The sequence below is a fragment of the Phyllobates terribilis genome, unplaced genomic scaffold (assembly GCF_046119375.1).
Source record: "Phyllobates terribilis strain yellow unplaced genomic scaffold, ASM4611937v1 Scaffold_9__5_contigs__length_417890890, whole genome shotgun sequence".
NCBI classification, from domain to species: domain Eukaryota; kingdom Metazoa; phylum Chordata; class Amphibia; order Anura; family Dendrobatidae; genus Phyllobates; species Phyllobates terribilis.
Window position 1 is genome coordinate 65685696 of NW_027362769.1, and position 21379 is coordinate 65707074.

The 21379-nt window shown below is 46.7% G+C and overlaps 1 protein-coding gene across 2 annotated transcripts in view; it reads right to left on the reverse strand.

The window, feature by feature from the left end:
• The window catches only part of PTTG1IP (PTTG1 interacting protein), a 35614-nt gene extending 15550 nt beyond the window's left edge, over window positions 1-20064 (reverse strand). Inside the window, exons 1-2 of one of the 2 annotated variants that reach the window (XM_073646546.1) lie at window positions 19882-20064; window positions 17493-17545 (exon numbers count right to left, since the gene is read on the reverse strand). In XM_073646546.1, coding sequence (XP_073502647.1) covers window positions 17493-17545; window positions 19882-19948 — 120 coding nt within the window. In that variant the 5' untranslated portion in view covers window positions 19949-20064. Of the gene's footprint in view, window positions 1-17492; window positions 17546-19537; window positions 19659-19881 lie in introns of those variants that run through there. The other variant, XM_073646548.1, reaches the window with a different exon arrangement.
• Between the last annotated feature and the right edge of the window lie 1315 nt (window positions 20065-21379).

A 21379-nucleotide genomic window follows, 5' to 3' on the forward strand; every position in this document is an offset into this window, starting at 1 on the left:
AGATAACAATTAAAACACCATATGTTAAATAAAGCATTTATCTCTTTTAGTCATGTATTTAAGAAATAACACATAGGTATAAATAACATGTGTGAAAAGACATAACATGGGCATGTGAAGCAGCAGGGGGTAGATAGAGACACAGCTAGGATCAAATTCACATTGGACCTTTAATAGGTCACATAGTCCAACCCATACAATCCATTAGTCACAATGTGTGCAGAAAAAGTTAAATAACATAGATCAAGTGACCTATAACAAGTCACAGTATAGACAACCATCAGAGGTTTTTTCAGCAACACCAACACATAAAAAGTACAAGCATCACATGGAAAGGGTTAAGTAAGACATACTTAGTGAAAGTAAACAGGTGACCAGCAGTGCCAGGGGAGGCCCCGACATGTGTTTCCCTACTTCCTCAGGGGGCGTGGTGGGGTGTGTGTGGATAAAGGGCCTCTTGTATACATGTGGGTCCCATGTGAAGCAATTAGTTACTGACCAATAGTGGTATATGTCACTGCATAACAGCAGACATTGGTGACAGCGGAGCGGTCTCGGGCGGCGTCCAGGAAGAGGGGAACTCCCCCACTGACGTCACATGTTCCGGGGCGCCGCGGCCACATGACCGCAGCATCCGGCGCATGCGCACAAAGTCGAACAACAGGAATCAATCATGAGCATACAAGGAATAAATATGGAGCAGGACAGACTACTCAACAACGGAGAAGGAGATGCATCATATCGGTGGAGTGACAAGTGTCACCCCATTCGCCCTGCACATAATACATAACAGATGATGCTGCAATAAATATCCATACTAAACACATGTTGGGGCCTCCCCTGGCACTGCTGGTCACCTGTTTACTTTCACTAAGTATGTCTTGCTTAACCCTTTCCATGTGATGCTTGTACTTTTTATGTGTTGGTGTTGCTGAAAAAACCTCTGATGGTTGTCTATACTGTGACTTGTTATAGGTCACTTGATCTATGTTATTTAACTTTTTCTGCACACATTGTGACTAATGGATTGTATGGGTTGGACTATGTGACCTATTATAGGTCCAATGTGAATTTGATACCAGCTGTGTCTCTATCTACCCCCTGCTGCCTCACATGCCCATGTTATGTCTTTTCACACATTATTTATACCTATGTGTTATTTCTTAAAAAATACATAAATAAAGCATTCATCTCTTTTAGTCAACATATGGTGTTTTAATTATGTTATCTTGGGGTTTTGAAAATACCTATGGTCTCTCTGGTTCATATAATTACTGCATCAATGCGGCGTGGCATGGAGGCGATCAGCCTGTGGCACTGCTGAGGTGTTATGGAAGCCCAGGTTGCTTTGATAGCAGCCTTCAGCTCGTCTGCATTGTTGGGTCTGGTGTCTCTCCTCTTCCTCTTGACAATATCCCATAGCTATGGGGTTAAGGTCAGGCGAGTTTGCTGGCCAATCAAGCAGTGATACTGTGGTTTTTAAACCAGGTATTGGTACTTTTGGCAGTGTGGACAGGTGCCAAGTCCTGCTGGAGAATGACATTTCCATCTCCAAAAAGCTTGTTGGCAGAGGGAAGCATGAAGTGCTCTAAAATTTCCTGGTAGACGGCTGCGCTGACTTTGGTCTTGATAAAACACAGTGGACCTACACCAGCAGATGACATGACTCCTCAAACCATCACTGATTGTGGAAGCTTCACACTAGACCTCAAGCAGCTTGGATTGTGGCCTCTCCACTCTTCCTCCAGACTCTGGGACCTTGATTTCCAAATGAAATGCAAAATTTACTTTCATCTGAAAACAACACCTTGGACACTGAGCAACAGTCCAGGTCTTTTTCTCCTTGGCCCAGGTAAGACGCTTCTGGCATTGGCTATTGGTCATGAGTGGCTTGACACAAGGAATGCGACACCTGTAGCCCATGTCCTGGATACGTCTGTGTGTGGTGGCTCTTGAAGCAATGACTCCAGCAGCAGTCCACTCCTTGTGAATCTTCCCCAAATTTTGCAACAGCTTTTTCTTAATCCTTTCAATGCTGCAGTTATCCCGGTTGCTTGTGCAACTTTTTCTAACATACTTTTTCCTTCCACTCAACTTTCTATTAATATGCTTGGATACAGCACTCTGAATAGCCAGCTTCTTACGCAATGACCTTTTGTGGCTTACCCTCCTTGTGGAGTGTGTCAATGACTGCCTTCTGGACATCTGGCAAGTCAGCAGTCTTCCCCATGACAGTGGAGCCTACTGAAACAGACTAAGGGACCTTTTTAAAACATGTGTTTTTTTGTTACTTATTCTAATTTACTGAGATAATGACTTGTGTTTTCATTGGCTGCAAGCCATAATCATCAACATTAACAGAAATAAACACTTGAAATAGATCACTCTGTGTGTAATGACTCATTATATAGAGTTTCACTTTTTGTATTGAAGAACTGAAATGAATTAACTTTTTGATGATATTCTCATTTTATGAGAAGTACCTGTATCTAGGCTTGCATAAGATTGATCTTCATTAGTGTTGAGCGAGCACTAAAATGCTCGGGTGCTCGAAGCTCGGGCCGAGCTCACTGTGATACTCAGGTGCTCGACCCAAGCAACGAGCCCAATGTTAGTCTATAGGAGACCCGAACATTTTTGAGGCGGCTCCCCCGGCAGTCTGTAGATAGCCTAAAAAGTGCCCAAAACGATAGTAACAGTGCTCAAATGACATGGGGACAGCATGGGGATCGCCCCTGGAAGCATTTCTGACCCCCAGGTCACTGCTGTCAACAACGTGGTCAGTGGTATTAAGCCACTTTTACAGGCTCACAATAAAACGTTCAAAAACGAACATGAAAGTGCTTTCCTGTGAAATATGTTAACCCCTTAACAACCATGGGTCTTTGTGTTTTTGTGTTTTCCTTTTTTGCTCCCCTTCTTCCCAGAGCCAGAACTTTTTTAATTTTCGTTCAATATGGCCATGTGAGGGCTTATTTTTTGCGGGACGAGTTGTACTTTTAAACACCATCACTGGTTTTACCATATCGTGTGCTGGAAAATGGGAAAAAAATTCCAAGTGCAGTGAAACTGCAAAAAAAATGCAATTCCACAGTTGTTTTTTGGGTCCTTTTTTTACCACGTTCACAGATTGCTAAAACTGACCTGCCATCATTATTTTCCAGGTCGTTACGAGTTCATAGACACCAAACATGTATAGGTTCTTTTTTATTTAAGTGGTGAAAAAAAAATCCAAAGCTTGCTAAAAAAACAAAAAAAAAATGACGCCATTTTCCGAGACCCTTAGCTTCTCCATTTTTCGGGATCTGGGGCCAGGTGAGGGCTTATTTTTTTGCGTGCCGGGCTGACGTTTTTATTGATACCATTTTGGGGTAGATCCGATGTTTTGATCGCCCGTTATTGCATTTTATTGCAAAGTTGTAGCGACCAAAAAAACTTAATTCTGGCGTTTAAAATTTTTTTGTCGTTACGCCGTTTACTGATTGTATTAATTCTTCTTTTATATTGATAGATCGGGCGATTCTGAACGCGGCGATACCAAATATGTGTATGTGTTTTTTTTTTTACATATATATTTTATTTTGAATGGGGCGAAAGGGGGGGTGACTTAAACTTTTATATATTTTTTATTTTTTTTAAAAATTTTTTTTTTACACTTTCTGCTGGCTTCTATAGTCTCCAGAGGAGACTAGAAGCAGCAGTTGTCTGATTGCTTCTACTGCATACAAGCGATTAGCAGATCGCTTGTATGCAGGAGAAATGCTCACTTGCTATGAGCGCTGACCACTAGGTGGCGCTCATAGCAATTGAGACATGACAACCACAGGCGTCTGCTGCAGACCCTGAGTTGTCATGCCCACCCATTGGTGACCCGCGATCACATGACGGGGTCACTGATGGGCGGGACTTAGGACTCCCGGAAGCGCGAGTTAAATGCCACTGTCAGAGATTTAACATTAACAGCCGCGGGTGGATTGCGATTCCAATAATCAGCTGACATGCGCTCACTTCAGTGCGGGCTCACCGCCGGAGCCCCCGCTGAACCGGCCTTCCCGACCTGGTGCGTACTATTACTGACCAGGTCGGAAAGGGGTTAAGGAACATCCTTTCCAGGGTAAAGACTTGTGTATAAGGTAAAATAAATAACCAAAAACAAAAATACTCCTCCACACCTTGGGCTATGTTCACAAGTAGCATTTTTTATGCGTTTTTGCACATTTGTATTGCTTTCAACCGTGACAAATGCATTCACCGGGAAATGTCATTTTAACATTTTACAACCTTATCTGGCCATGTGCTGTGTGACACATGCATACAGTGCTAAAAAGACATGGGAACAGCATGGGGAAGACCCCTGGAAGCATCTGACACCCAGGTCACTGCCTAAAAGTGTGCCCATCAGAAGTGATCCTTGCCGCATCAGAAGATGCAGACTTGCAACTATCCCCGTGCAAGTCCTTGTCCCAGGGCAGTGTTCAATTGTACCTCCCCCATTCCTTGCAATGCAAGCGAAAATATGCAGCCAACCACCCACCCACCCGCAGGCTGCAATACCATACTGCTAGCTTTCACTTGAAATGGGGCCTTTTAGTTTGGAGGAGGCCGAAGCTGGCCACTACCTCATGGCCGCTTCAGCAGCGAGGTATCCATACTCTGTCCCCAGCCGCCCGGGTGTCCACACTCGGTCCCCAGCCGCCAAGTGGCGGCCAGGTGTCCATACTCGGTCCCCAGCCGCCCCACGGCCGGGTGCCCACACAGTGTCCCCAGCCGCGTGTGGGTAGCCGGGTGTCCATAAACGGTCCCCAGCCGCCCTATTTGTCCCGGTGCGCCTTATACACAAGCGCGCATACCAATGTGGCCAGGAATGGTCCATCTCACTGACGCCTTCACACTGGGTTAATATTGTGGAAGCCGGGACACAGTTGGACACTGGGATGCAACACGTCCTCCAGACATAGAGGATTGCGGGTCCTGGGTCAATCAGGCTTCAACACAAAGTTCAGAAGGTAGACAGCAGCAGTGGTCGGCCTCCTACACAACGAGTAAATTATTCATGATCATGAGGCCATCCACCTCCTTAGCTTTCTGTTCCTTGGAATGCAAGCGCATGTATGTAGTAGCAGCTAGGCCTGAGGTGGTCAGCGTTTTGGCGCATATTCTACCTCCTTCGAGGATTGCTGGATGTTTTCCTGCTACTATCCCAGTTCTATGACTCCCGCTAAAACAAAGCTTCAGGTGATGAATGATGGATGAGGTGGTGGCAAAGGAGAAAGAGCAGGAGGAACAGGGACCATTCACATCAATATCAGGCCAGCCAACCACACGTCTTGTAGGATATGTTTCCGTACCAAAAGGAGCGGTTCAGCTACACAGTTATAAGGCATACAGTGAATGCAATGCCTACCAAAAATTTCGAGGCACTCCAATGCCCCTTGGAAGTGACATGGAGGTCAGAGGGCCTTAACTAAACCGTTTTTTCCATTTATAGCAACTGGGTCTCCTGTACACTGTTGGCCTAAGCAGGGAATGGGAGGCTTTCCAAAAATTGTTAGGCACTGCAATGCCCCTTGAAACAGACGTGGATTACAGCGTATTAAAAACCTCCTACCCATTATTGGGGAGTGGGTCTCCCTTAGTGTTCGCCTATGCATTGAAAAGCAAAAGCTGACAAAAATTAGGAGGAAATGCAATGCCTGTTGCAAGAGTCGTGGAGGTTAGAGGTAATTAAAAACAACATGTCAATGCCCCTTGGAAGAGCTGTGGAGTTCAGAGTGGTTTAACAAGACGGTTTTAATGCCCCTTGGAAGAGATGTGGAGGTCACAGTAGCTTAACAAGATTGTTTTAATGCCCCGTGGAAGAGACGTGGAGGTCACAGTAGCTTAACAAGACTGTTTTAATGCCCCTTGAAAGAGTGGTGGAGGTCGCAGTGGAATAAAAAGACAATATCAATGCCCCTTGGAAGAGTGGTGGAAGTTACAGTGGAATAAAAAGACAATATCAACGCCCTGTGGAAGAGACGTGGAGGTCACAGTAGCTTAACAAGACGATTTTAATGCCCCTTGGGAGAGTGGTGGAGGTCGCAGTGGAATAAAAAGACAATATTAACGACCCTTGGAAGAGACGTGGAGGTCACAGTAGCTTAACAAGACGATTTTAATGCCCCTTACAAGAGCCATGCAGTACAGCATATTAAAAACATTATTCCCATTATTGGGGAGTGGGTCTCCCATAGTCTTTGCCTATGCCTTCCAAGCAAAAGCTGCCAAAAATTAGGACAGAGGAACTTGCAATGCTGGCAACATGGACCACGGTCACCCTGGTGGTATAGTGGTCGTGGAGGCTGAGGATAAGGAGAAGAGCTAAAAACAGCCGAAATGAGGAAGCGTATACCCATGTGTGGGTGTGAAGCGATGCATGGGAATACACCTCCCGAAATAACACAGTGGATTTGACTTTATGTTACTCTGCTGTCATTTGGTGGTGATGAGAAGTCTGGCCCAATCCAGCCCTTGTTCATTTTGATAAGGGTCAGCTTGTCAGCATTGTCAGTTGACAGGCGAGTGCGCTTATCAGTTATAATTCCCCCAGCGGCACTAAAAACACGCTCCGATAACACGCTAGCGGCAGGGCAGGCCAGGACCTCCAAGGCATACAGAGTGAGTTCATTCCAAGTGTCCAGCTTGGATACCCAATAATTAAAAGGCACAGAGGAATCACGGAGGACGCTGGTACTCCCTCACCATCTTTTGAAACTTTCCACTCCTTATGAGAGTACCCTGCGCCTCAGGGCCTGTAAGCTGGGCAGGTCTCAGAAAACTGTCCTAGAACATTGACAGTGTTCCCCTGCCTCTGCTGGATTGGAGTTGCGTCTCTCTCGCCTGTATGCCTTAGTTGGGCAGCGAACTGTGACCTCTGCCGCTACCGTGTTCAGATGGAAATTTTTTTAATAGTTCTGCAGCAAGGGCCTTCTGGTACTGCCCCATTTTTGTAGACCTCTCCAACTCAGGAATAAGAGAGTGAAAGTTCTCCTTGTAGAGGGGGTCTAAAAGTGTCATCAACCAGTAATGACTGTCACCCAACATTTTGACAATGCGAGGGTCACGGTTAAGGCAGCGTAACAAAGTCAGCCATGGGTGCCAGACTGGTAACGGGCAAGACTTCCGTGTCCTCACCAAGATGACGACTGATAGTGTTGAGCGATCACTAAAATGCTCGGGTGCTCGAAGCTCGGGCCGAGCTTACCGTGATACTCGGGTGCTCGACCCGAGCAACGAGCCCAATGTTAGTCTATGAGAGACCCGAGCATTTTTGCGGCAGCACCCTTGGCAGTCTGTAGAAAGCCTAAAAAGTGCCCAAAACGATAGTGACAGTGCTCAAAAGACATGGGGGACAGCATGGGGATCGCCCCTGGAAGCATTTCTGACCCCCAGGTCACTGCTGTCAACAACGTGGTCAGAGGTATTAAGCCACTTTTACGGGCTCACAATAAAACGTTCAAAAACGAAACTGAAACGGTTTTCCTGTGAAATATGTTAAGGAATTTCCTTTCCAGGGTAAAAACTTGTGTATAAGGTAAAATAAATAACCAAAAACAAAAATACTCCTCCGCACCTTGGGCTATGTTCACAAGTAGCATTTTTCATGCGTTTTTGCACTTTTGTATTGCTTTTAACCGTGACAAATGCGTTCACCGGGAAATGTCATTTTAACATTTTACAACCTTATCTGGCCATGTGCTGTGTGACACATGCATACAGTGCTGAAAAGACAAGGGATCAGCATGGGGAAGACCCCTGGAAGCATCTCTGACCCCCAGGTCACTGTCTAAAAGTGTGCCCATCAGAAGTGATCCTTGCCGCATCAGAAGATGCAGACTTGCAACTATCCCCGTGCAAGTCCTTGTCCCAGGGCAGTGTTCAATTGTACCTCCCCCATTCCTTGCAATGCAAGCGAAAATATGCAGCCAACCACCCACCCACCCGCAGGCTGCAATACCATACTGCTAGCTTTCACTTGAAATGGGGCCTTTTAGTTTGGAGGAGGCCGAAGCTGGCACTACCTCATGGCCGCTTCGGCAGCGAGGTATCCATACTCTGTCCCCAGCCGCCCAGGTGTCCACGCTCGGTCCCCAGCCGCCAGGTGTCCATACTCTGTCCCCAGCCGCCCTGATTTCTCCTGTCACCTTCCCCCACACTTTTCTTAGCCTGGCCTGCTTTAGGGCAGCCTGCTTTAGAGCCCACCAGAGAACCAGACTCCTCCGGTGGGCCCTGGCTTCTCCATCAGGGGAGTTGAGAGCGCCTAGGTGAGGAGCATGATGATGATGATAGAAGTTAGCATCAGCTTTGTTTTCTTGGAATGCAAGCGCATGTATGTAGTAGCGGCTAGGCCTGAGGTGGTCCGCGTTTTGGCGCATATCCTACCTCCTCCGAGGATTGCTGGATGTTTTCCTGCTACTATCCCAGTTCTATGACTCCCGTTAAAACAAAGCTTCAGGTGATAAATGATGGATGAGGTGGTGGCAAAGGAGAAAAAGCAGGAGGAACAGGGACCCTTCACATCAATATCAGGCCAGTCAACCAGATATGTCTTGTAGGATATGTTTCTGTAACAAAAGGAGCGGTTCGGCTACACAGTTATAGGGCATACAGTGAGTGCAATGCCTACCAAAAATTTCGAGCCACTCCAATGCCCCTTGGAAATGACATGGAGGTCAGAGGGCGTTAACTAAACCTTTTTTTCGATTTATAGCAACTGGGTCTCCCGTGCACTGTTGGCCTAAGCAGTGAATGGAAGGCTTTCCAAAAATTATGAGGAACTGCAATGCCCCTTACAAGAGCCATGTGTGGCACCCCAGGGGTCTGGTCACCACAGTAATAGAGATATTACGTCGGAGAGAAAGTGGGAGGTTTCCTGGTCAGGATCCCTTAAACATGCAACATCCTCCTGCCCCAGTCCTGGGAGGGGAGAATTCTGTCATTATAAACTGGATCTGGGGCGGGGTTGAGTGAGTCAGAGAACAGTCAGAGTGAGAGCAAGGGAAAGTAACAGCAAGGAGCTCTGTAGGAGCTAGGAGCTAAAGACCAGGGGCTGGAAGCTGAGCAGAGCTCACCCTGGCAGAAGACAATAGGAACCGGACACAGGAGTCCGAAGCTGTGAGGACTTATATATCCAGCAGCAGAAACCAGCCGGCAGGGGATTTCAGGTCCTCTGGCCATAGAAGCCCGGAGGCTCAGTCACAAGCAAGGGACCAGCACCGCCGTCGTGGAGCGGAGACTAACAGAAGGCCCCAAGTCACCAGCCATACGGTTGAGCACTACACGGTACACTCAGGGACGTGGGCTACTTCTACCAGCTTACAGCAAGGTAGCCAGGAAGAGTGCAGACAGACGGGGAGGCCTACAACTCCACCTGGCCAGGGGAACTCCTGCTTGCTCACAGACTAACCAGGCCTCTTATGCTAGCCAGTACTCCCGGGAGGGTCTACCTTATAATCATCAGTAAAGACCCTGAACTGCACTGCAAAGACTCAGTCATTCCTGCTGCGCTCGTGCACCATCACCCCCATCATCCACACTCACTGCCCTGAGGCTATACTCCTCCCGAGGGGAGTTATACCATTCTATGCTGCGCACACAACACCAGCCTCAGCGGTCTGCCTCGCAGCGGTGGTACTCCCTGACCGAAATCCACGGGTGGCGCAGTCGGACAATTAACCTCAAAACCTAAGAAAGACTGCCACTGGTTTGACCAGCCTGAGCCACGGGACCGGGTCACCGCCACAGAGACTACAGACCCCAGAGACCCGGCACCGGGTATCCCACACACGTGTACACACGGCCCAGGGGGCACGTCACATGCAGTACAGCATATTACAAACATAAGTCCCATTATTGGGGAGTGGGTGTCCCATGGTATTTGCTTATGCTTTCCCAGCAAAAGCTGCCAAAAATTAGGACGGAGCAACTTGCAATGCCCCTTACAAGAGCCATGCAGTACAGCTTATTACAAACATAAGTCCCATTATTGGGGAGTGGGTGTCCCATGGTATTTGCTTATGCTTTCCAAGCAAAAGCTGCCAAAAATTAGGACGGAGCAACTTGCAATGCTGGCACCCTGGTGGTATAGTGGTGGTGGAGGCTGAGGATAAGGAGAAGAAGATTAAACAGCCGAAACGAGGAAGCGTATACCCATGTGTGGGTGTGAAGCGGTGCATGTGAATACACCTCCCGAAATAACACAGTGGATTTGACTTCATGTTACTCTGCTGTCATTGGGTGGTGATGAGAAGTCTGGCCCAATCCAGCCATTGTTCATTTTGATAAGGGTCAGCATTGTCAGTTGACAGGCGAGTGCGCTTATCAGTTATAATTCCCCCAGCGGCACTAAAAACACACTCCGATAGCACGCTAGCGGCAGGGCAGGCCAGGACCTCCAAGGTGTACACAGCGAGTTCATTCCAAGTGTCCAGCTTGGATACCCAATAATTAAAAGGCACAGGGGAATCACGGAGGACGCTGGTACGATCGGCAAGGTACTCCCTCACCATCTTTTGAAACTTTCCACTCCTTGTGAGAGTATCCCACGCCTCAGGGCCTGTAAGCTGGGCGGGTGTCAGAAAACTGTCCCAGAACGTTGACAGTGTTCCCCTGCCTCTGCTGGATTGGAGTTGCATCTCTCTCTTGAACAATGCGGTGGGACGTGGACGTTGATTCTGTTTCTTGAGAAACTGCAATAACAAGTGAAGACTGAGAGGAGGGGGCATCTTTACATGCAGTATGGACAGGGGATTGCCTTGCACACACAACAAGGGGTTCTATTGCACGCACAACAGTGGAAGAAGCAGTGGTGACACCCGCTGACACTGGTCGTGGACCCTGGGTTTCGCCCCACAAAGTCGGGTGCTTTGCTGCCATGTGCCTGATCATGCTGGTGGTGGTCAGGCTGGTAGTTTTGTCACCCCTGCTGATGCTTGCATGGCAGGTGGAACATATGGCCTTTTTGGGGTTATCAGCAGAGTCTTTAAAAAAATTCCAGACTCTGGAAGACCTACCACTTGTACTGGCAACGTCCCTCGTGTCGGTGTTACGGGGAGCGGTTGCCTGCGGCCACCACACTGCTTCTTCCTGCCTGTTGGGGTACTCTGCCTCCCTCCCCCTGTGTGCTGCTGGCCTCACTCTGCATGTCCTCCTTCCATGTTGGGTCAGTTACTAGATCATCCACCACCTCCTCCTCTTCCACTTGCGCACCACGATCCTCCTCCTCACTTCCTGGCAATTGTTTCTCGTCATCGTCCACCTCTTGTGACAGATTGCCAACGTCGACTTCCTGTGGCCGTGGCTGTTGAAATATTTGGGCATCGCAACATGGGATCTCCTCTTCCACCACTTCAAGCGTATCAGGCGAGGGGCCCAAATATGGAAATGGACCAGTGAACAGCTCTTCAGAGTGTCCAAGTGTGGGATCACTTGCTGTCTGACGACACTCGGCATGGTGGGAGGAAGGAGCATCAGGGTGAGGAGGAGTATGCGGTCGAGACTCGCGGCTACTAAGAGTTGACCGTGTGGAAGACAGACCGGAGGTGGTGGTGCCCAGGTAACTGGAAGTATTGTCTGCTATCCAATTAATAACCTGTTCACACTGATCAGTTCTCAATACTGGTGTTGTTCTGTGCTTCCCTAGTAATTCGGTCAAGAAGTGGGAGCGAGAAGATGTGGCTGTTGGTTGTGGCACATTTTCAACTTGGCCACGGCCCCGTCCTCTGCACGAACCATCACCAGAACGTCCACTTCCATGTCCCTTGCCACGTGCCTTGCCCATTGTAAATGAAGTAAAATAGCTTACACTTGCACTATCAATGGAAAAAGGGTAATAAAGAGTAGATTAGAACCGTGGAAGAGGAAAACCACAGTTATTGTTTACTGGGGTATACCACACTTTTTTAAATAGAGATATTTGCGGCTGAACAGTGAGCGACACACTCAAACTGCTTTTTTTTTTAGATACCAAAGGCCCAAAACTGGATAGTACAGCGATTTGACCCGTGGAACTGCGAAACCACACTGGGATGTTGGGCCTACACAAGACTATTTTCAACAGATATATTTTTGTGTCACAACAGTCAGGAGACACTACTGTTTTTCTTTACGGAAAAAACTACCAAAACCTGAATAATAGAGATTTTTTACCGTGGAACAGCAAAACCACAGTTATAATTTACTGGTGTATACCAGGCTTTTTAAAATATATATATATTTGCGGCTGAACAGTGAGCGACACACTCAAACTGTTTTTTTTAAGATACAAATGGCCCATAGAACTGCAAAACCACACTTCTATTTCTCTGGCCTACACCAGACTATTTTCAACAGATATATTTGTGTCTGAAAAATCAGAGGCACACTTTTTTTTTGGGGGGGGAGGGGGGGCACCAAAAGGTTAATAAGATGGGTATTTGTACATTGTGAAGGAGGAAAAAAAAAAAGAGGATTTAGATAAAAAAAAAAAAGGATTTTTCCTGGCCCCTGGGACCTGGAGCTAAGTCCAGCAATTTCAGCAACAGGAGCAGCACACAGGACTGTAATGCAGCGTTTGCTAGTATAACCACTGCGTCTCCTATACAGCCTGCCTGCCTGATATACCTGGGATGGATATTAGTCCTGAGAAGGACTGTTTGTTTGTTCTGGCAGCCTTTACAGACCCTACACTAACTATTTTGCAGGATATATCTCTCCCTAAATCAGCAGCGCTGTCCCTACACTGTCTGATCCGGAGTGACTGTCCAAGATGGCGGCACCCGGTTTTAAATACTCGAGGTGACGCTGTGCGGCCAGCCAATCACTGCAATGCCCACAAACAACATGGCTGCGGCATTACAGTGACTGGCTGGCAATCCCTGCATGTTCATTGGCTCTGTAAAGAGCGACAAACATGCAGGGCGGAGACTGGAGCTCCCGCCCGAGTAACCCGGAAATGCTCGGTGCTCGCCGAAGATCCCGAGTAGCGTGATGCTCGGGCGAGTACCGAGCAGTGTCGAGCATGCTCGCTCAACACTAATCTTCATCCATCAAGTCGCCATGGCTCAAGATAGAGCTGAAGGCTGCTAAAACAATATGTTTCTAAAGGAATTTTTTTTTGTTTTCAAATGTTCAGTATATCACAAATTAATCAAATTTAGCAAAACAGTCATAAAAAAACAAGTCCAAAAAGTGGCCGGCGATGCAGGAAAACGCAAATGAATTTATGCTGCAGATTTTACCCATGGAAACAACATTTAACTAAGATATTCTCTAAAATTCTGTAATGTTAAGGTTTTCAGGATTTCCTTATCTGTTGGGAAACAAAAAAAAAAACCACAGACATCTAGATTTATAGATTGAACAGATATGTTAATTTTTAGTTATTCCAGCTAATATCTATGGTACATAAAGCCTATTATAATGGATGGAGAGCAAGCACTGGCCGATACATTTACATAGCAGGCTTTTCAGGTAATATTTAGGTGTTCAGCGCATGGCATGGATTTGTCTATGCAGATTATCCACCCCAGGCAAGACCCAGAGCTGTGGGAATAACACTCATACTGCAGATGCTAATAGGGATCCTAAGGGTATGTGCAGGATTAGCAGAGTAAAATACCTGAGTTTTCCCCACTCATTAGTAAAACTGAAAGAATTAACATGTTGCAGATTTAAAGCTGCAAAGAAAAAATAGGTAATGTGTGCATGAGATTTCAGGAATCTCATTCACTTTGCTGGTACTAGGAAATCCTTCTAAGTTTTGTGACAACATTACATGGGGAAAAAAAAAAATTACAACGTGTGCACAGGCCCTGATGGTAGCCACCTCATATGCAAAGACTGCAAACCTCTCTTCTCCTCAGTCAGGGGGGGGGGATTTTAGCTAATAAGCACATAACAAGTACCATGAAAGTGAACAAGGAAAGGCAGCACTCACTGAATCTTGCATGTTTTCCTCCCCCTGCATACCGCTAAGATGTCAGGTTGGAAGGAATAAAGGACTACTTCATTTTACAGATTCGGTAAGTGCTGCCTTTCCTTGTTCTTCACTTTCATGAATTTTAACGCACTCAGCTATTGCACCACCAAATTAATCTTGGAGCACGCAAACTGAGACAAAAAGTTGTAATATCTGCATGTGCAATTTATAGTGTGCTGCCAAATCGCCTCTCTACCCCAGGACACAAGTACCACCCTGATACTGCAGACTGTTGCACTGCATAGATGTGTACTGATAGACTTGGATTGCCATTTCCCATTATCATGCACCTACAGATTGTATCCTGTGACTTTCCACATTGCTGAGTCTTGAGTACACATGGATGACTGGACAATAAAACCATGTAATATAACCTAAGAGATTATGCGGTATTTGACTAGCAAAATAACAAGTAAATATCTGCATCTCATAAAAGTCACAGTTGTGAATCAGGGTAAAGACGGCGGCACAGTTCCCCTCCATAAGTCATTCTCGTTAAAGGGGTATACCCTTCTCGTTAGAATATGCCATCACTTTATGGTTGATAGCGATTCAATCTCTGGCCCCCAGCAATCCAGATAATGACAGGACTGCAGTGCTGACTCAATTTTTCCCTTCACAGTGGTGCTACAACTGTCGTACAGCACCATCCATATGCAGGGAGTCGTCTGCAGTCTGTCAGAACCGAATGGCTAACGCTTCTGTGCAGAGGGAAAAGGTAGAGAGGCAACAGAGGCAATCGGATAGTTTACAGTAATGACATTGGGCCCAAACTCTGATCGGAGTCAGTTTACTGTGATCTGATTCTCTTGCATGACAGAATCATATCGCAGGTGCGGAGAAGACGGAGAACTTAATTTTTCCATTGTCTGTCCCCATAAATAGGACTGCACTTGGAGGACATCCGAGTGCAGTCTAATGTTTTACACGCACCCACAGACTTGAATGGGTGCACATGATCTGATCTGCAGAGCCAATAGAAGCATGCTGCAATTTTTCTTTCATGCCGAACCGGCATGAGAAAAAAGAGCAAACACAGATCTGCACTGCCCTATAGTATAACATTGGTCCGGGTGCTATCTGACAGAACATCAGATAACACTTTTCGAAGTTGTGGACGAGCCCTTAAAAAAAAAAAATGAAATTTGTCAGATTTAAATTCAGGAGAGAAAAAAAAATTTTCATCTGTATTCCAACAGTGCCATTCGTATGTGGGTTATTTTGTTTGTTTTTTTTAACTGTATGACATCTGTTTTCATATGTGATCATTACTAAACTGTAAAAGATCAAATACAATTTCCTCTGCCAATACAAGACTTCAATCGATGAGCCACATCCGAAATATAGAGCAGACCAGTGCATGAAAAATATTGGCCATCAGATTTTAACACTGGCAGTGCGTGTATGTATCAGACTTGTCTGACTGACACCCGAAACACAATGTAACTGAATCTTATCAATCTTCCTCCCTCTACTAACCTACCAATACCAGATATTGCAATCTCCTTGGGTGGTTCAACCATAACTCCTAAGGAGCAAGCTCACAGTCTTAAGAATATATTTGATACAGAACTTTCCTTTACTCCTGATATCCAATTACTCACTTGCTCATGTTACCTACATTTTAAAGACATCTCTAGAATATGACCTTTTCTCACCTTTGAAACTGCAAAAACTAACTGTAGCTCTTATTCATTCTCATCTGGACTATTGCAACTCTACTGAGCGGTCTTCCTCTAACCAAACTTTCTCCTCTCCAATCCGTACTGAATGCGGCAGTTTCTGTCCAGCCGCTTCACCGATGCCTCTACTCTGTGCCAGTCACTGCACTGGTTACCCATCCGCTAAAGAATACAATACAAACTTCTCTCTTTCACCCACCAAGCTCTCCACAGTTCTGCACCACGCTATATCTCCTCCCTCATCTGCATCAACCTACCCGTGCGCTCCGTTCCTGCAGTTGATGAACGACTAACATCCTCCAAAATGCCAACCTCCCATTTCCGTCTCCATGACTTCTTTTTTGCTGCAAGAGTTTTCTAACCCCGGACAATCCGACTAATACCTAACCCCCACATTTTTAAGCGACCTTTAAAAACACATCTCTTTAGACAAGCCTATCATCTCACTTCACAAATCTCTCTCTTCCCTGTTCCTACTTTCTAATTTTTCCTCAGAATCTGGTCCCACCTATTCATCTGTCTCCACATCCTCCATGCACCCAACAGTACTTGGTAACTGTACTTGCGCAAATACAGTCTGACGACGGATCAGGCAGCTTATTTGATATGCTGTATTATAATGATGGCTGGACCATACCTGCCAAGCACATTTTACCTATTGTGTCCCCTCTATTTCCTTATAGATTGTAAGCTTGTGAGCAGGGTCCTCACTCCTCCTGTAACTGGTGAGCTATGTGTTACTCTGTACATGTCCGAGCTTAATTGTAAATTGCTGAGGAATACGTTGGAGCTATATAAATAAATTATTGTTTAAAGAACCATGTTAAAGGGAACCTGTCATGTCTGATAACACCATTAGCCTACAGATATAGGGTTAATCTGCAAGCTAATAGCGTTATGAAGCTTCCTTGACACAATAGAAGTGCAGCACACAGGAGAAAATGAACTTCATTCCTCCCAGTATCCACCAACCTTCACTCACCGCTCAGTATACAGTGAGGGCAGCTGTAATCATTCCCCGGCATTTGGACAGAGCCGGCTCAGCAGTGTACGAGTGCAGAGATGTCCATCACTCAGTATGGGCATGCTTGTAGCTGCCACTCGCAGTATACAGAGAGGTGACTGAAAGCCGGCAGATACTGGGAGGAATAAAGTTCATTTTCTCCAGGAAGCAGGACTTTCAGTAAGGCGCCAAGGCAGCTCCATAGCGTTATTAACCTGTAGATTAACCATATATATGCAGGTTAGGTTAGCAGTTTTATCAGATTTGACAGATTCCCTCTAAGGACGGATTCAAGCGATGTGGCTGTGACTCCCCCACCCCGCCAAAACCCATGGTAATTGCTGTGATAATCAAATATGGTAAAGCCATAATCTGTTGCAGTTTCACAAAATTGTAGTTTTGCCAGGAGTTTGGAAAACTTACAAAAAACAAAACAAAACACATTTGTCTATAGTTTGTCAACTTAAATCTATTAGCAGGAACCCTAACCAGTGATCACATCAGTTGTCCATGGCTGAAAGACGGGAGCCCTGCAAATCTCCAAATGTGCCAACATCCCCAGTGCCTTTTCTGTTTAGTGGGCACCATGCAGTGTCATGCCGAAACACGGACGAAGTGCCGGGCCTCCAAATCAGAAGAGGCGCCAAGGATCCAACAAGTAGCTTGATGGGCTTCTACGTGGCAACCATGAGTTTCCCAGTCAATTGCCCATGTAAAATTTTGCACCTTGCACATGTTCAGCTCTGCACCAATTCACAATACAAGACAACAACTGCACGGATCCCTCCAGGTATCTCACAGCAGCACTTACCGACACATTCTTCAGACAGATCTCACAGGTTGTGTTGGACATCGAGGAGCATTCTGAAAGACATTAATAAGCACAGAGCCGTTTACTTAATCACCTACACAGGTCACAAAGTTTTATATGGTTAAAGCACAATAAACCACAGGTTCTGCCTCTGTTCTCCTAGAGAGCTTAGCCGCAGGACCAAACATTTTCATACCTCAATATTACACTTGTAATAAATGAATTTATTAGAAGAAACGTTCTGTGCTTCGGATGTCACTGTTTCTTTAAATTGCACAACTTCCTTGTGCAATATAAGGACATTCATACAAACATGCAGCCAATGCAATGACATTAGTCACCAGACAGGTAACTATTACAGGATTAACACTACGACTTGATAAAACATCAGGCCAACATTTATTACAAGTGTCAGCGCGCTGCCAATAAACATCAGGATTACAGTCAGACCAGGAATGCGTGCATGAGAAGTATGGCCGCTTCATACTTTGCACCTCGGTGGTGGAGAGCACAGCTAGTTAATAAGATTAGTTATTTCTCCAGCTGGTAAATCAGGGCACAGAATAATCACAGCAATGTTTGTTTTGCCCTGGCACCAAGAGCAACTCTGTGATTCTAGTGGCAAGAATAATTACAGCCCAGGGGAGGCCTCATAGTGAACAAATAAACTAAAGGCCAAAGTTATATACAGCTCCCTGCAAATACAGAGTCTGCCACTGCCTATGTCATCACCAAATGCATCCAAAAACCTAAGGAAAACCTCCAGCACCAAGGCCAAATGCCACACTATGAATGAAAGCTGTGGACCATGGCGGATTAAAGGGTTTTTCCACTTTCGGGAGAATGGACCCAAAAAGCTCCCTGAAGCTGCTCAGGACTTGGCGTTTTTGGCCACAGCAGTGACATGTCCAGAATAGCTGCGACTGATCACTGTGCTCAGCGGCTGTGCCAAGCCAGATGGCACAAACTACTGGGCTCAGTGATTGGCTAGTCATGAGGTGCGCTGTCTACACGATATCCCCGCTGTAGTCAGAACACTGAGACCTAAGCAGTGGCAGCGAGCTGGCACTGGACCCAAGGAGGGAGAGTACCTGCTCTGTTACTTCAGGTATTTTTAGAGAGTTTGGGGTCCACGTTGCTCAAAGTGGAAAACCCCTTTAAGTCTCTGTTCACTTCTGCACTGAAGCTTCTGTCATAACCCGAAGACAAGACACATTGTTGTCTCTATTGCAAAGACGGATACCAGAGGACAATATGGCCAAACAATGATGCTGGCTGGCTTCTACTCAAAGGAGACTCCAGCACAGATGTGAACACAGCCGTTTGGTGTACTTACACTGCAAGCAATCGGCGAATCAGCTTGTAGGAACGTTTGCCCCAATTACAGGCTTATGTAGGAATGCCACTGATCACCAGAGTGAACAGAACGCTCATTCGCTGGGTGATTGGATAATGTACACCAACAAATAAAAAAAAAGTACTTATAGACAGCACATTGCAACCATGTAAACAGAATGTGCTGCAGAAAATGTGGGGACACTAATGGCATTACTGATTGTTCTGTCGCCATTCTTCTTAGTCAACCTATGTAAAGGGTCCGGTAACTGAGCAGCGAATCAGTGCAGATCTGACCCTACTGATCCTAAGAAGCAGGATTAAAGTTCTGTGGAAAAGCCATGGACACTACAGGGCTCAGCTTTTTCCAGCAGTCCCATAGATAACAGGGCATTTCAGAGCAGCATGCGCGGGGCCCATCACGCTGGACGGGCGCCCCCGCGCGCGGGGCCCATCACGCTGGACGGGCGCCCCCGCGCGCGGGGCCCATCACGCTGGACGGGCGCCCCCGCGCGCGGGGCCCATCACACTCTATACTGGTTGGCCCTCGACTTTGTGCACAGAAAGACTTTCATTTTGGCCCTCTGTGTGTTTGACATCCCTGGCATAGACAGAAGGGGCCCACAGGATGCCCAGGAGCAGATGACTGCACCACTCACATGTCCTGTAGGGTCAGCACACAGCAGCGGTCAGGGTACAGGAGCACTTACATGGGGGCATCCGGGCAAACCCCACCGAGCAGGGTAGAGGGGCACCACAGGCCCATCACTGCATTCAGGGATTACCCCATAAACTGCCAATAAATGGGGGTCGCCTCTCAGATGTGAGGGGGTGGGCACATATCTGGTCACAGACAGGACACATCACTGTACTCCTCCTATAAGTTCGTACACCCCAAGCCCCACCTTCACAGCTAAGCGCACCAGGCGCCCCCTGCCCAGCAGGGCTGATCGCAGCATTACAGCCTAAAGTCCATACACTAGGGCGAGTCTCGTTACTGCGTATGAAGGAGGTTGTAGCGAGGGTCCTGCGGTGACGACAGACAGACACCCACCTGTAGCGGCGGCGGAGGCTGCGGCCAGCAGCGCACACAGCACGAGCAGGAGCCGGCGGAGCACCATCCTCAGTCACCAGCAGCGTCCTCCTTCTGCCAAACCGACCCGCTTACAACACGTGACGCGAACCAGTGCTGACGTCACCGACGCTCTCTCATCCTCCAGCCCCGCCCCATTACGAGCATCTGTTGCTTCCTCTTCACTACACAGTGGCCGCTGGGAGGTCACGTGGTCGCTTAGCCCCGCCCAGACTGTACGCTCTCAAAAAAAACAAAAACAATCCCCGGATTTATGGAGCGAGCGGTACTGGGAGTCAGGAAGAGCTGATGTGACGTCACGTGCTCAGAGCGGCAAACAAAGGGTCAAAATGAGCTCATTCATCCATCACTGCGCATATATTGTGTGTCACGTACTAGGGCAGCACCGGCTATGGCCGGCAGCAGGGCGCGGGGTGACAGAGCAATGCTGCCACCTGCTGGCACCTTCCTGTAACACCAGGATTTTCACTAACTTTATAAGTCCCTGCTGAACGCTTCCAATGGATCTAACCAGCATGTGAGAGGGCAGCTAACAACAGACATTATTGCTACATTCCCACAATGCACCGCGATACTAATTTACTATGCAAATTAGATTTAAGTGTCATAAAGATGTAATGCTTTGTTGTACACATAAGCTCATGGCTGGTTTGTGTCCTAGGGCTTCTTGGATCATATAAATCAATGTCAAACACCTGTGATAATTAGTTTGCCATGTGAGTCCAAGTAACAGGAAACCAATAAGAACAAAAGAAGTATTGTCTGTGTCTGACCGTGCAGGAACATGGTCTGATCATACCACATCTCCTGGGCAGGAGAGGAAGGGAAAGAGTATACAGACATTACAGCACGGGATCGCAGCTGATTTTTTCTGTGAGGTAAAACATTTCCCTGCCTGTTTTTAAACATTTTACTTCACAGAAAGAATCAGCTGTGAATCCCCTGCTGTAATGTCTGTATACTCTCTTGCTTCCTCCCCTGCCCAGGAGATGTGGTATGATCAGACCATGTTCCTGTACAGTCAGACACAGCCATTACACAGTACACAGCAGAGGCACATTTATAAGATTTTATTTAAACACATCCAATTGTGGAACGTATTATTCAATTATAAATTATTAAAATGTTGATTACAATTAACTTTATTTGTGGGGAATCTCCTTTAAGGGCTTTCTCACACTTGCGACTAAATCGGATGAGTGCAATCCGATGCCGATTTGACATGTGAAAACAATCGCAGCATGCTGCGAATGGCTGCAAGATTTTGAACGCACGCACCCAAACAAGCCTATGATTGCGCGTGAACTATCACACTGCACTCAGATGTTAGCCGAGTGCAGTGCGATTCCAGTTGATGTTGGCAATAGAGGAGATGGAGAAAATACTTTGTCCGTCTCCTCCGCACCTGTGCTGTGATTCTCTCATGAGAGAGGATCGGAGCACAGAGCACTGACACTTG